General features: G+C 31.5%; 1 protein-coding gene across 7 annotated transcripts in view; it reads left to right on the top strand.

The window, feature by feature from the left end:
- Positions 1-16,286, top strand: part of LOC113392814 (dachshund homolog 2) — a 128,719-nt gene extending 112,433 nt beyond the window's left edge. For all 7 annotated transcript variants that reach the window (XM_026629458.2, XM_026629467.2, XM_026629451.2 and 4 more), the window contains 3 exons: positions 5,647-5,793; positions 6,552-6,752; positions 14,393-16,286. In XM_026629458.2, coding sequence (XP_026485243.1) covers positions 5,647-5,793; positions 6,552-6,752; positions 14,393-14,523 — 479 coding nt within the window. In that variant the 3' untranslated portion in view covers positions 14,524-16,286. The remainder of the gene's footprint in view (positions 1-5,646; positions 5,794-6,551; positions 6,753-14,392) is intronic.
- Positions 16,287-16,498: the final 212 nt, after the last annotated feature.

Genomic DNA, 16,498 nt, shown 5'->3' with positions numbered 1-16,498 from the left:
CACTTTTATTCTCGGCATATGCATTCTTCTGATAACAGATAGCCTAAAATTAGTTTTTTCATAAATTAGTACTGTACAACTCCTAGAGCTGGTACATACAACACAGCACGTTTGTCAAAAGTTCATAGAATTCTTGATTTCAGTCCATTTATGTTCATTAGAAAACGAGAACTAAAAAGTTTCACTTATTTGCTTTAATAACAATAAAGAACATACGGCCGACTCGATCACGATTCCATGTCGCTTGAATCGTATGTAAATCGATATTTTTCTCAAATCGTTGCACTGAAGCCTCACGATATCATCATTTGCACGCGACATGGTCCCTGCCGACTAATATCTACGTTATTAATTCAGGCATATTAATAAAGGTGTCGAGTTACGACCACACTGGCGTCGCAGGAAGCATGGCCCGATGAGCCATTCCATCGAAAATAATACATTTGATCCCGAAATTATTTTTACTACGAATCGACTACTCTTTTTACTAAACGATTAAATGCATTCATTTGTGGATTATAATTAAGAGTCATGAATCTTTCACGAAGTTAAGTAATGAGGAAATATGAAACGAGGGAATATATTTAATCTGTGTGTATTTGAAGAATTCTTCTGTATTCATAATCATATTCATCATATAAGGCTCAGTTATATTACTAGAGTCTTATAGAGCAGAGCCGTTGTTTTGCAATTTTAATTTTTTTCTAAGATATATTATAATAGTTTCTAAGATAGTCAAATATGGGTACGTACAGAAACAAGAAGGTTGATCATTGGTCATATATAAAATTTTACGAAAAGACATTTTTAAATCGAACTGGTAGATTTGAGGTTGGTGCGTTTAGCCAAACCAAATACAAACTGTTACAATAATTTTATGGGTTATCATTTAATTAGTAAATAAAATAAATATACATATTTTTATTTCACCACACTAAAAAAACGTACAAAAAATGTTTGTGTGCATTAACATGAATTAATTGTAATTTGTAATATTATTATTTTTTATTTGAAAAGTCCGAAATTGGCCTAGCGTACCGGTGCCGGAGCCCGGGGCCTGCAATATCGAGATTCCAACATTTCACGCTCCGTAAGTTTAACCGTATCGATACGGATATAATAACCAGTGGAATGGTAACTATAAAGAGAGATTGTATTTTTACTAACGTCGTAAGAAGTCGGAATGTCCGACCGGCCTTTGATCGGTTTGATAAAACAGCCTGCAATTTTCTTTATTTTTTTTTCATAAAAAATTTTAGCCTTTATTATAAGCATGAAATATGGAATGGAATGTAACGTTTAAATATATGTTAGAAACTCATTGGTTTGCTACGCTGTCTGCTTTTGTACGTACGTATGTGTCCGCATCATTGGACATGAAGATGGAGAGAAATTTATTTGACAAAAAGATTCGAGCCAGACATAAATCCTGGTATGTGCTATCAAAACAATCAATCAAATAAAAACCAAGCCGTTTTTTTCTATGAGTAATTAATTTTAAACTAATTTTTACTTCAGTTTAATGCTAAGTATGCCTATGACTTTCAAATAACAGTAAAGATCGAATTTCTCGGCGGTACATGTCTATTTATCGTACGTCGTCATGTGTTTTCAACGTAAGCGAATATATCGTGTTATGGGTGAAGGTCACACGTAGCTCGTAACTCAAGAGTCCCCACTCGTCCGGCAAGAACAATAATCCGAACAATTTTGAGGAAAATGTTTATCGCAGGAGCCACTCGCCTCATAAATTCTACCCAAATAAAACAGACGAAATAGATAAAAGATAAAACTGCTGTCATCGAGTACAACAGGCCCGATCATAACCACGTAATCCTTTACAAAATGTACTAAGATAGTAGTTATTATTGTTCGTTATTTTACATTTTGTTAGTTGTTAAATACTTATAAATATTATCTCATTCGATACTATCGTATACCTACTTGAAAAGTTAAAAATATCATAATTAAAATATTATAAACATAGAATGCTATTAATATTATTATTATTAGCTTCAATAAATATTTTATGTTAGTCGAATTAAACAGTTTTGATATTTTAGTTTACGCACGATAATAATATCAAATAGTCTCACAGATTGATACTCTTAATATTATCTAGTGTTGGATATATATTTAATATTAACGCTGAGAATTTTTCCAAGTTCCGTAACGTTACACTCTGGATTCAAGCATTAAGAAAATATCATCGTCATCTCATTCGATTGGTCCCCTTGAATCGAACATACGTCGTGATAACTGACGCATCTTATCTCCGAAACATTATTTCATACACATCTATCGGAAAGCCATTCCGACTGTGTCTGATTTTATTCTAGGCAATTTATTTTCAATAAAGAACTATAAAAAAGACTTATCTAAATGGCTCGGGCGCGACTGAGGGGAGTGGCTGTCATAAATGTCGATTTTTATTTACGTTATGTCATGGTGGAAAAACTATTATAATTTTGCAATATGTTAAATTTTAAATTAATAACATTATAAAACTAAGTGATCACTTATTATAGTCAATTCAAGACTTTTTTTATAAAAAAAAAAAACAGGTAGGTATTTCCATAATGTTTCACACTTATAATTCTGAAGTCGCACTAAATTAGTATTATTAGATTAAACATTAATAATCCGAGCTTAAAATTAAAACTTCTTTATCGGTCTTTTTGCTATGAGCTAAATTTATGAAAGTTTAAATATAAACTAAGGATATCTACAGCAAAAATAATAAATGAATTATAATCAATACGGCTCTTATGTAATAACAAAAACAATAAAAACAAAATTTTGAAATACCTTACAGGTTCGTTTATCATTTATTTATCAAATAAATAATAGCTATCAAATTGTAAAATATACAATTAATGAAAGAAAAATTATAACTTATATTTAATAACATTTCATTTTAAGTGCTATTTAGGGGAATGGAATATAATTTGTATACACAAACCGACTCATTTACATGTTATTTGAGCAACCGACCCAAGGGGCCCGTATCAGCCATTTATGAGTAAAAAGTATTAAAGAAAAGAACCGGATACATACAAAGAGATAGATATAATAATAATAGGAAAAAGAAGCGTGCAAAGAAACTGCTCGCGGCGTATAAACCCCGCAGAAAGCGGTATTGTTCTGCGACTTTTAAAAACGGAACAAAATGAACGAGGGGAAAGGAAATCGGATGAAAATATGAAAAGAATACACGTTATACACGTAAAAGTGAAACGAAACGTCGGAGATCGGTCTCAACCGCGGCGGTCCGCAAATATAATTTGCATAGTCAAGTAGCCAAACTTTTGTCTGCAACGGATGTTCGCAACCATATTCGTTCGTTGCTTTTTAACCACACTCTCATTCTGTATCGAGCCAGACTTTTTATTGCATTTTTTCCCCTTTGAACGGATTCCTTCAATATTTCGTTGGTTCGTTTTTATTCATACGCTCGGTCGTCGAATTGTTTTGCTTAGTATCGCGACCTCTGTTCGTCTGTTCGGTATGCGAACGTTAATGTTGTTTTGTACCGCATATCAAAAAGTTAAATTTCAATTTTCATTATCACCCCAACCAATTTTTTTATCATTGTCAAATTCAAATTGCAAACATCGTCTGACTTTATTTATTTCGAAAAGGAGTAGGTTATATTACCTCTATTAACAAAAAAAACTAATCATCTCTAAAGAAAGTAATAAATTCAGTATTCACTTGTTCTATTGCTCTTATAAAATTAATATTCTAAAAGAACTTTTTCAATCCGATCTTAAATCAGATAGCAACAAAGGATTAGGATTCTTTTCAAATCTCGAAGCGTCGAGAAGAATAATCAATTGAAAAATTATTACGATTCATCTTTACTCGTGAACTCATCGATATGGAGTTAGGAGCCGGATTATTTTCAAAGGGCGCCGACGATCGATAGACAAATATTGACTTATAAAAACAATAGGCGAACGTCGCTCCCGCTTTATTGAGTACGATAAGACGTTTGATTGCGATCGGATTCTTTTGAATACCTTCAAGCTCCGAATAGATTAACTGAATGTATATGCTATTTTCAATATAAGCGGTAATACGCTTTAGCTAATTTATAATTTACGCGTTATTTACATATGAGATGAGATGAAAAGATCCAAAAATAAGCGTCATTGGAGTGAGAAATCGTTTTTCAGAGGTGTTGGTCTGTACCGGCGTTCGGACTCGTCGGCCCGTTGAATTTTCCACTCACTGGACCTCTGGGGGCACAGTCACACCTTTGTATTAGCATTAGCGTTACCTTTTATCCTAAATATATTTATGTCGTATAAAACTCCTTCTGCCTCATATGTTTTGGGTAAAAATATAATAATTTAGCAAATGAGAACATTCAATTAACACATTTATTTAGATGACAGACAATAAAGAACAAACAATCAAAGTATACTTACTTACGTAAGCTAGAATTATTTTTATTGAAGAAATACAATTAAAAAGATATAATTTATTTCATGTTTTATATTAAAAGGAAAGAGCAAGTCAAGATTGACTTAATCTTTTCACTTTAAATTACGTTTATCGTTATTTTAATTAAAATATTTATAGTTAATTTCATTGAAGAATAAGGTTGAAATATTATTGTGCCTAACTTCAGTAACGATTATAAAATATGTTTTTAGTAAAAATATACACTTTCTATTTAGATACAAATAATTGAGTCAGATAGTCAGATATTATGATTAATGACTACTTTAACATTAATTGCAAACAAAATAGGTGACTCGAACAAATCAAGAAGCACTGCGATCCATTGGATCCTAATTATTGTTTATTTTTACAATTTCCATAAAGGCAAGTCTCAAATCGTATTAAGAAATGTAGAGGAACAAAAACGACGCGTTATTACGAGCCGTGTCGGAGGTTGTATGACAAATGATGCGTAGGAGTCGCTCGCTAGTGAACCCCGAACCTTCATTAGCAACAACATTAATTACTAGCGAATATTTAATGAGAAAACGACTTGTTTTATTTTTGGTCAACTTTAATTTGTACTAGACAATATTATATAATTATCTAAGTTAAACTTACTACCATATATACACACAACAAGAATATTTTCCGTGTCCATTTTTTGTACCAATTCAATTGTAACAATCTCATAGTTGGACTTCTAAAAGAGAAAGATTTGTTGTTCCTTTAGTCACATAAAAAATAATTGTAGTCTAAAGGCGATGTGGATTCTCGAATAATAGCGGTTCCAAGACAATTACTTACGAACGTTAGAATATTACTATAAGTAGATATATTTTGAGAATTTATTTTATGATTCATTATTTTATATAAGGTTAGATCGTGTGAGTGTCGTCCAACTTACTTACTACTTAATTTCTATTTATTTTTAAAGAGGCTATTAGAAAACAGTACAAGTGCTAAAGATGGATTTCTAGGTACCCCAAGTCTGGAATAATTTCGACGCTGTATAAACCTAGCAGTTAAATTTTCTGCGTACCAAACGAATACTTGTTCCCAATTCTCATAATAAACATAATAACCTACTTTCATCTCTAATCTGTATACAGAGTTCTGTAAAATGTTAGCATACATTTATAAATGTAACTTAAAAGAAAATATCTATCATGTGTTGATGTCGCAATTCTTTTTCAGTCATGTACCAGAAGAGACTGAAGAAAGAGCGAAAGCAGAGGCAACAAATTCAAGATCAGTTAGAATCAGAGCTGAAAAGACGGCAGAAGATAGAAGAAGCGCTGAAACAGTCTGGGGCCCCTTCAGAAATACTTAGAATAGTTACTGGTAAGATAAAAACACTAACAACGAAAAAATCCTGAATTCTCTGTTATTAGAACGGTATACCGCTTAAATTCGCTTGGCAATTTATACTTTATGTTATAACGAAACCTACCGTTAACATTGAATAAAAACATTTTGGAAAATAATGTACGTTATAAATCCCGATATATGCTTTTAAATGTTTTGTAAATGAAATACAACAACCTTTTGCAGTCAGGAAGTACAACAAATCCCTACATTACTGAATGCCTCTGACATGTTAACTTAACTTCTGTCAAACTATCTGCATATCAGTTAAAACTCGACATTCCCACAATAACGAAACGTTATAAGGCTAAGTTATTGTGACACGAATTTCAACTGTATGTAACAAAGAATAAAATTATGTTTCTTTTAAAGAATAACATAACTTGTCTTACAATTGATTGCTAGTGTGTATGGAGTGCGTGACGTAAGTGGGGTGGTAAACGTTAGTGAAGGCTTGTACTAATCTCCGTGTCAGGAAATCGTTTCGCAGGCCATTTGAAATGAGGGTTCGAAGCTGAAGTAACACGCATTTGAGTTAAATTTCTTGTATAATCACTGTTTGCCACTTACATTTATTAACAAAGCATTCAAGTAGTACAAATACAGTTAATAGACTAGGGTATTTACAGCATATTTCCAATAAAGGAGAACTTCCTTATATAATTATCGTAAACTTTCTCGAAACGCCTTTAATTTTTGTTCTAAATAATATAATTCTATTGCTTTTCCTGTAGAAAACCTAACACCTGTAACGCAAGAGAACCGAGAACGTGAGAATGGCACTGAGAGCAAGCCACCGAGCACGGAACCACCCACCTCATCGCCACCGTTCCAGCGGGATCCGCCACGCACGCCCGACAAACCGCAATGGAATTACCCGCCACCGCCCGTGGACATCATGAGCGGAGGAGCCGCCTTCTGGCAGAATTACTCTGGTAAGCATTGACTTAAACACTATGATTATAGATTAACCTCTCTTATGTCTCATTATATAACATAAAGGAACCTACTACATACTTGATACCGTTTGATAGTATCAAAGATATCACACAATTATTCTCTACTATTGGTAAAACGTAAAAGAAAAACTAAGATAAATAAATAAAGATATTAATGTTATTGCGCTACAATTTTTCGCTACCACTGAGCAGTGAGCATTCCTTTCAAACACCAATTGAATTCCACCAAAACGAATACAAATGAAGTTACATGGAAAAATAGAATAGAGGTTTGTTTTGCTTGCGGTATGTGGTTGAACACATGCACGTTCTCGTAGTTGTTAAAGCGTTTTACGTTTATTTAACATAAACAAAAATCGTTTTAAATGAAACAATTTATAGGCATTTATCAATTTAAATTAAATTTTGCATTATCAATTATTACAAAAATATTTAAACCTAACTTAATGATTTTAAAATTTTCTATTCCTTTGGTAAATATTTTCTATTTAAATTTACTATTTAAGCGTGAAAATAAAGCGAAAAAATAAAAACTGTGCGTTTACATCGCAAGATAATTATTAAGTTCTATAATTACGTTGATTTATGAAAAATAAATGAAAGAAATACTTCTCCACAGTTCAATTCTTCGAGATTAGTTTAAGAGTAGATTCAATGCTTTGTTATTATCGTACTTACTTAATTCACAAAATTCTCTATTAATTTAGTTATATATTTATGTATCAATAAATTAATCTAGTGAACGTTACAGGTAGCATCAGGTACAAACTTCTGTGTTCGTTAAATAATAAAAAAATACACATATCAATCTGATGAAATCAATGTTTACCAAACTTATTTCTTATGTATATAAGATTGTAATAAACTCTATATAATATAAAAATATGTATATCATAAACTGTGCCTTTTAAATACATATATTGATAAAAAGCAGAAAAAAATTCGACATGCGATGTTTGAACTCTTGAACTCATCATATTACATACCATTGCGAATTGAGAATGTCAAGTATTCAAAAGCATAAAACGATACACGCATTCTTATTTTTATTGAATTTGTATTAGGGAGAGGACCACTCAATTATTTTTAATCGAAGTAGTAATACCGATCTTTACAGACGAATAAATAATAAAATACTTGAAAAAATATATTATTTGAAGCACTGATAATCAATGAATATATGAACGTATTAATTAATTAGAGTTAAAATAAAAGTAGTGATTGTTATTCAGTGATAAATTATTTTCAAATTATAGATAATCGAATATTATGTATTACCATAATAGGTATACAAGTTTAGTACGAGAATATTCGAAAAGAAAAAAAACACTATTATAGATACACCCAAGAAAAACGACTAACGAAGCAACAGTATTGAAATATGATACATGCATTCGTAGACAAAATTGCCAGTGGCAGCGCCCAATAAGAGGAGTACGCTCGGCTCACATGTTAGTAGATTTTTTCATTCATATCCTCTTTGTGGAAAGCCCAGAAATTTCATTAAAAATGCACCGGCCGCTGTGGACTTTCAAATACTATTGTGTGCAGCCACACCCTCACACAGCGAGTGATGGATATGAAAACTAGCATCGTTCTTTTGTGTTTCATATTTATTGACTCATAATATTTTATTTTATTTTTGTATGTTTCATAAACGGTACCTAAAATATTTGGTTGTATTAAAATTAATCAACAATCTGTCCAGTCATCTGAATACAATACAAGTGATTTTTAAGATTTTATTTTAGTTAAAATATATTTAATTAACTAAACGAAAGCTTATCATATACATTATTTTTTGAAACAAATAAAAATACTTAAAGCTTAGTTCGATTATTTTTACGTGAATTTCATTTGGATTATTTTACATGATCAGTTTTTTTATTAATTTCTATTAAAATATAATTCCGTCAATAATTTTATAATACGAGTATCACGCGAAATTAGATGCATCGCATATCATAAATACCACCATTAACTTGTAGTAGAACATTGATACGTTTCACATTTCCTGTTTTCCCGACAAGTGCCCAGCCAACAGGCTTTGCTTTCAAGTAGAAATTGCAACTAATTTAACTGTTGCCCTTCTCAAGTATCTAACGCACGCGAACACGCGAGTGCGGAATATACAAATGGAATTTAACTTTACTAATTTAATTAACAGTTATAAAATAAAATACAATCCAGGTGATATATCCTACTTTGGTTCTATTCCTTGACCCTCAAAACCATATGAATTGGCACTACTGGAAGGAGTTCAGGCACAGGACAAATGGCTTTACGTGCTTTCTGAGGCACGAGTGTGTAAACACTGCTTGCGAGATGAGCTGTTAAAGAGAATTTATTGTTTGCAATAACAACACATATCAGCTAAACGAACTATCCAAACATACTATGTTGATATATAACTGCGTAATTGCGTGTACTTTTTTACCTCTATTCAAATATATTTTAATGTCTCTAAATCCGAAATGTTAAACTTACCCGTTTATATTATTAGTTTGATACAAATAGTGAATATTAAAAATATTTCAAAATATGCAATATTAATAAATTAAGAAACATATCGTGTTTTTTTTAACTCTAAATAAAGATATATTTTTTAAAAGGCAATAGAGAGTAAAAATAAAACTTTGCCCTTTTATCATCTTTCTTCATTGCCGCCGGTAAAAGAAAAAAACATATTTTATTATTCGTAAATTAGAAAACTTTTTCTACGTTTTCCTTCAACGAAACGGGATAAATCAAAAGTTTTAATAACAAAGATACATAAATATACAAAAAATGTTTTCATAGTACAACATTTTAGAAAATAAATTAAGTGGAATTCGATTTTGTTAAACTAAAATTTCAGCGGAAACGCATTATTATACAACATCACATTAATGACTTCAACGCAGACCGTGAGAAGAATGGCTATGACTATGAGTAAGAATGGCTTCATAAAATGTTCTCCATAACAGTCGATAGCTAAAATCTATGATTTCTGGATGTATTGGAAGGGTAATATAGTTTGGAAAAAGTAATCAATACGTGATATAATCGAAATAAATAACTTAATAATTTTATCATCTCACGTCAAAAAATGTTGTCCTGTTGAAGAATACGTTTATAAATTTAATGATTCTGGTGTATGGTAAGAGTTAGAGGTAACTACGAAACTTTAGAACATTGTTATTTTATTTTTAAAAAAATGTATTGCTGTGTTTTTATGCGATAAACTCAAACACTATCAAACGGATTCACTAATGGACGAAGTGATTCATGACAAACGTTTAAATGTATATTTCATTATGGTTTTGTGATAATTGACCGACTTATGATGATGATCGTTGAAGTCGTCAAACAATAATATGCCGACCAATAGATATACATATATACAGGGTTGTTGGTAATTCGACGTATTCCCGTTAGGAGGTGATAGGGGTGACTATTTGCGATAATTTTAATATTTCATCATCATATGCATGATGCAAAAGTGAACCATTTGTGAGTAATCGCGATTTTTAATTTTTTTCAAAATAAGTCAAAAATGCAACTTCAAAAATATATTTAAAAATAGTAATCAACCGGCGTTAAGTCCGGACTCCTCGCGGGCCACGGGATAGGTCCCCTTCGGCCTATCCAACGATTAGGAAAATGTCTATCAAGCCATCGCCTAGCATTGATACCAAAATGTGCAGGACATCCGTCTTGCTGGTATATCATATTTTGCCTACTAGCCAAAGGTACGTCTTCGAGGAGGCCAAACATTTTTTTTGCCAAAAAATCTTCGTAAGCTGCAATATTTAAATTGCTTGGTAAAAAATATGGTCCGATTAAATTGTCGTCAATTATTGCCATCCAGACATTGACCGAAAAATGGCGCTGTGACCCTTTTGGCCTCTTTTTATTAGGATTTTTGTCCACTTTTTCACTCCAATAATGTTTATTGTGGTAGTTAGTAATACCATCTTGATTAAATTTGAATTCGTCGGTCCAGAGGAGTTTTGTCAAAAAAGATGCATCTTCTAAATCCTCATTAAGCATGAATCTACAGAAAACAACTCTTCTTTCAGCATTCTCTTCGTAAATAACGTGCACAGGATTAAAATGATAATACAAAATATCTTAATTGTAACTTAGCTACTGAACTGTTTATGTATCTAAATTTTATTTTAAATTTGTATTAAGTAAGTAAGTTAAGTTAATAAGTAAGATTTTTTACATTGGTTATTATTTTAAATCAATTTTGTGGGAATTTTAAAGAGCGACCTTTAGTATGAGTTCGGTCATGTTCGAATACGAATTTCCACCAGCGTCCTTTCTGATCATTTTATTTCGGTTGCTTTGAAATAAATTCCTAGTTTTTATACATTTTCGGAAAGCTAAGTAAACGATTATGTTTTTAAAATAATCTGCAGAACAAGTTTCATAATGATTTTTTTTGTTTTTCAGGCATATTTGATGGAAAAAAAATAATATTGAAATAATATCGTTTTCCGTCTCGCATTTTTAAATTTCGACCGATAATTATTGTTTAAATATTGAAATATATCCAGTGTTTTATCGTTTTTATAAATCAGAAGAAAAAAGTAGATTTTAATTGATACTTTTTTTAAACAAATTTTTGAAGTTGCATTTTTGATTTATTTTGAAAAAATCTAAAAAACACGATAACTCAAAAATAGTTTACTTTTGCATTATGCATATGGGGGTTAAAATTATCGCAAATAGTCACCCCTATCACTTCCTAACGGGAATACGTCGAATTACCAATAACCCTGTATATTGTGATATAAACATTTTGTGTAGACCCTTATTCTACCCGTGCGAAGCCGGGACGGGAAGCTAGTAATATATAAATATAAATAAACATTGGAATTAAAATTTACTTCTTACATAAATAAATAAAGCTACATTTTTCATAAAGGCCGTAGAAACGGAAATGAACCAACTGATGTTAAGTAATATAAAGTTGAAAAATTAATAAAGAGGAAACTTCTCCGGCTACTTTATAGGTACGCTTGTAAAATGAATGGAAATAAAATTGTACAGCACAGGTGCGCCCGAAACCTTTGACGATATTAACTTTTGTACGCTTCAACAAAATATTAGCGTCTATAAGACACAAGTACTGTGATAATCATATATTCTTATTAAGGCACTACCAAATAACAAAATAAAACTTTTGGTCAATCAACCTTCCCGATCGATGTTTAAACTATTTTTAATGACGAGTCACAAAGATTTGTTTATTTTCAAAAGTTGAATTTAAAATGAACTCGATTGTGTCACAAAGAAATTGAATCCTTGGAAAAAATAGAGAGAGTACTTCTAATAGGAAATCAATCAATGTTATTAGTCACGCTTCAAAATGTTAGCACCAGAAGCACCCGTCTTCAGCTTATCAAAGAACAATTCCAGTACCCACTGTTCGGCTCGTGCGTAAGCGTGAGCAGCCCGCGGCTTTAGTTATAGATGGGACTCGTGTACTGACATGAGCCTACATTTATGTAACCGAGCCCTTTTTTTCAACCTTCTCAAATTCGGCAAAGAAACGTTTTTATAAAAGATTTTAATTATTTTAAATTCGAGGTTTCATCGAACAAAGGCATCGGTTGCTATGTTGGATAAAATATCACTTTTAATTATATTTTTCTGAGGTATAAATTACAAAAAAAAAGTTTATAATACGACACAGAAAAAGAGACCACGGATGAAAGACATCTTTAAATCTGAACAATACAAGTTTTTGTTTGACCAAAATACGAGAAACAATTTGTCTTTAAAGAGTGAATATCGTCCGCCTAATTTCTTGCTCTATCTTCTATTTAATTACAAAAATCGATTCGTTTCTCTTTAAACTAAACTTTGACTTGATCGATTTAAAAGTTTTTCGGATTTGCTTTTATAAGGCAACGTGGCAACCTATGGAATGTATCTGTAAAAACCGATTCAATAGCTTCCAATTTTTTTACGAACTAAAAGTTATTACATATTAAATATCTTCCATAATACTCAGCAATATATTTTCGGTAACGAGGTAGTGAATACGATAATTAAGAAATAATATTCAAGAAGAGTTATTTGAAGAGTTGCTCGAAGAAACGAAGTCTTACATGAAAGGCCAACTTTTTATTTAACTCAAGCACTCAAGCGTAACAGTTATTTCAAAGAACAAATAGATTATAGCACTCAAAGGAACCGGCAATTCTGTTTTAGGAGCGGCAAATGCAAAAATATTACGTATTCAAACAGACCTAATGGGACATTTAGGGGTGGCAGCGAAGTGAAACGGCAAAGGCCGAAGCTTTTAAGTGTATAATATTTAATTGTGACGCCCTAGGCGTATAATCTCACCCGGGATAATAGGTTTCTGTTTCGGGACAACCCTCAATGAGCGACACTTGCGAGTGTGATGCCCTGGAGCCAGTCGCCGTTGAGACAAATCGGATTATAATTGAGTTTTTTTAATGACAAACGAAACACAAATTGTGTCATTTGATCAACCACTATTTGTTTTACGAAGATTAAAAAAAAGTACTTTTTTAATAATTTATTTATGGTATATAAATATATGTACAGCAGGGTTTTTAATGGATTGTAAGCATTGGATATTAGTTGATTAATTGTCTTATTAGAAATAAATAATACACTATTATTTTTAAAACACAGATTATAAACGAATATCTCTTACAGAAATTGAATTCCCGTTGAGAAAATGTTCCTTGAGAGTAAGCAAAAAACGTGATTCCGTTTATATCTTTTATATCTCGTAAATTGCAGGAGGCGGCAAGCGTTGCATGAAATTGAATAAGCATATTTCGTAAAACGTAGACGTTTTCGGAGACAATTGCCTTACCTCACCTACTCTTGCCTCTTCACGAACTTTGTCAATTTTCCCAAAACCTTATTAGAAAATATTCGTCCCATAAAATGTTTCCCTTTTAAATTTTTCTTTTCACTTGTTTGTGTCAAACTATGATATTATCATTTATATTAAAGAAATCGTATTCATTTATTTGCAACTTGTTTTTTTTTTTATTTAAATCTCTTTAGATATATATTATTGAAATTACAAGAAGATCGTTGCTTCTTAAACGAAGTGTTAAATTATTTAATTTAACAAGTTGACAAGTTCACGTGCTACCAATAAAAATTATTGGTTTGTATTATGTAAAAAAAAAAAATATTTTAATTATACAGATAGACATTAAACATATATTTATATCTTATTAACAAAACAAAAAATGGTGACCACGACTTAGTGCGTGATACGTTTTTACGAAATTCAATATTGAATATTAAATTAGGAAGTGCCATATAGACGTCGAGTCCGTTTGATGTCAGCCATTGCGATACTAATGACATTTTCCGGGGCGACACACTCGTCTTTTAGCACAGACTTGTTATATTACCAAATAAATTCGATTTAATAACAAATTGTCTCTTTTATCTAAGTAAAAGTTTACTAATTTAAAAGTTTTTCAGATTAATGTATCTGTAATATAAAGAACAATATTTATATGTATAACGTATATTAAAAGCCGTTATTGTTGTTTGTCTACCTATACAATATTTTGACGTGTAATATATGATACGATCCTTAACATAAAATTTCTTGCCAACAGAATCCTTGGCGCAAGAGTTGGAGATGGAGCGCAAGTCCCGCCAACAGGCCATGGAACGTGACGTGAAGAGCCCTCTTTCCGACCGTGCCAGCTACTACAAGAATTCAGTTCTGTTCAGCTCCGCCACTTAGCTGGCAAGCACCGGGGCGAACGACTTCCCCGACCAATACGAAAGCAGTGACGAAACGAGAAAACCCATCATAAGCGTCAAACCTGAATTCAGAGAAAATAAGATGCAAGATCAAGACCCAAAGATACCTTATCATTGAAATGTAAATGCATCGTGTATTTGTGAAGGGCTTCTCGAGTCTTATTCCGAAACGACACGCTCGTTTGTGTAAATTAAAGTATTGAACTAATTAATTAGCGTTAACATTTTTTGTGTATCTGATCTCGATAAAGTACTTTTACTTTGAGATTAACTGTAAATACTGTTATTAAATACGAAATAAGCACGTAGATTTCGTGACGTAAGGCGAAGTCGCAGAAACTTTTCTTCCATAGTGAAATTTGTAAATATTTCTTAATATTTAGGTTTAAGCCTAACGGTTTTATCGACGATACACATAACTTATACGTCAACATTTAATCTTTTACAAAATGTACCTTTAAACTTATTGTTAAATGCCATATTTATACATTAAGTATCTTGATTTACAATTTATACACTTAAATAAGCAACAGCTTCAGCCTTAGCTTACATATTATTTGTAACATCAATAATACTGACGACAAAGCAAGCGAACGATTATTTCATTGATCACTAAAACGGTTGGAATTGACCCAAGACTGCTTTTGAAAAAGTTTTCCGAACCTTTGTATACGGTTTCAGGTTTCTCACTAGCTGTTTAATTTAAATTTTTAATGAAATCGTCAAATAAACTGCACAACAACAAATGTTCAACAATCAAAGTGTATCTAAGTATTCATAGAACATTGCGTACAATTTTACATGTGAATATGTGATCTTCAACATCAAGTAACTTATTCATTTTAGTGCAATGATTAGGTTTAACTGATACTAGAATATTTAAAAACATAGAAATGTATAATAGCATTGTTAAGTTAGAGATTTTGAAGGTTCATTATACAAATACGAATATGACTGAATACCCACAAAGAATTCTGGCGTACAATATAAAGTAAGCGTTTCGTTAAAGTTTCCTACTTTAAACATTGTAATATAATCTCAGCGTCTCATATACATAACGATCCGGTGTACGTGGGTAGCTATTGTATTAAGTGCAGTAGGTTTAACGTTATAGATAAAATATAAATTATAGCGTTATTTATATCGATGCTTAGTTTACGAAATGACTTTAAATGTCTAAAATAGTTTAAATAAGATTTAGACATTGTATCGAGCGTTTGATTGGCGCTTGGCTATAAGGCTATAATAAACGTCACCATTAAAAATACACATTCAAATGATTAACTTTGTAAAAACCTTGTAAGACGATAGTCAAGCGCCGATACTAAGTAAGGCTTGAGACGATTAATTTCATACTTATTATCTGTAATGGATAATGCGACGTAATAAATAAAACTTAGCTGTTACTATAAATGTTTAGACGAATGCGAATGAGTGGTTTTATGCAGGGCGTGAATGTGGTAACTTCATATCAGTTCTTTCATTTTTGTAATAAAATGTAAGAGAGTTTCACTGTTCAAAGTTAAATGTAAAGTTTTGGTAAACTAGTAACCGTTAGCGTAGGTTTCTTTTGTCAATTAGATGTCGAGGCTTATCAGTGTACACGTTAATATCTTGGTTATTGCGTTCATAAAGCGAGTTATTATTTATTATTTTTATTATAATTATTATTAATTTACTTAAAATTGTGTGTGTGCCTTGTATCGTAGAGGAAAATATCAAGATTAAAAATGAAAATTATCATCTGGTGTTTTAAATTTTTTAACATTAAATCCTATCCTGTTGACCTTCACCCACAGTAAACGGAGAATAAGTAATGTAACTAAATAATTTGCCTAGACTTACTCCACTTATTTGAAAACAAACAAATAAAGTAATAAGGATTTGGCAGACTTAAGGCTTCTTGACATCAACTGCCCTTGGGAAAGTATTGCTATAGTTCTGGTTCCCCGCCA

The sequence above is a fragment of the Vanessa tameamea genome, chromosome 10, assembly GCF_037043105.1.
Source record: "Vanessa tameamea isolate UH-Manoa-2023 chromosome 10, ilVanTame1 primary haplotype, whole genome shotgun sequence".
Classification (NCBI taxonomy): domain Eukaryota; kingdom Metazoa; phylum Arthropoda; class Insecta; order Lepidoptera; family Nymphalidae; genus Vanessa; species Vanessa tameamea.
This window is presented reverse-complemented; position numbering and strand designations above follow the sequence as displayed.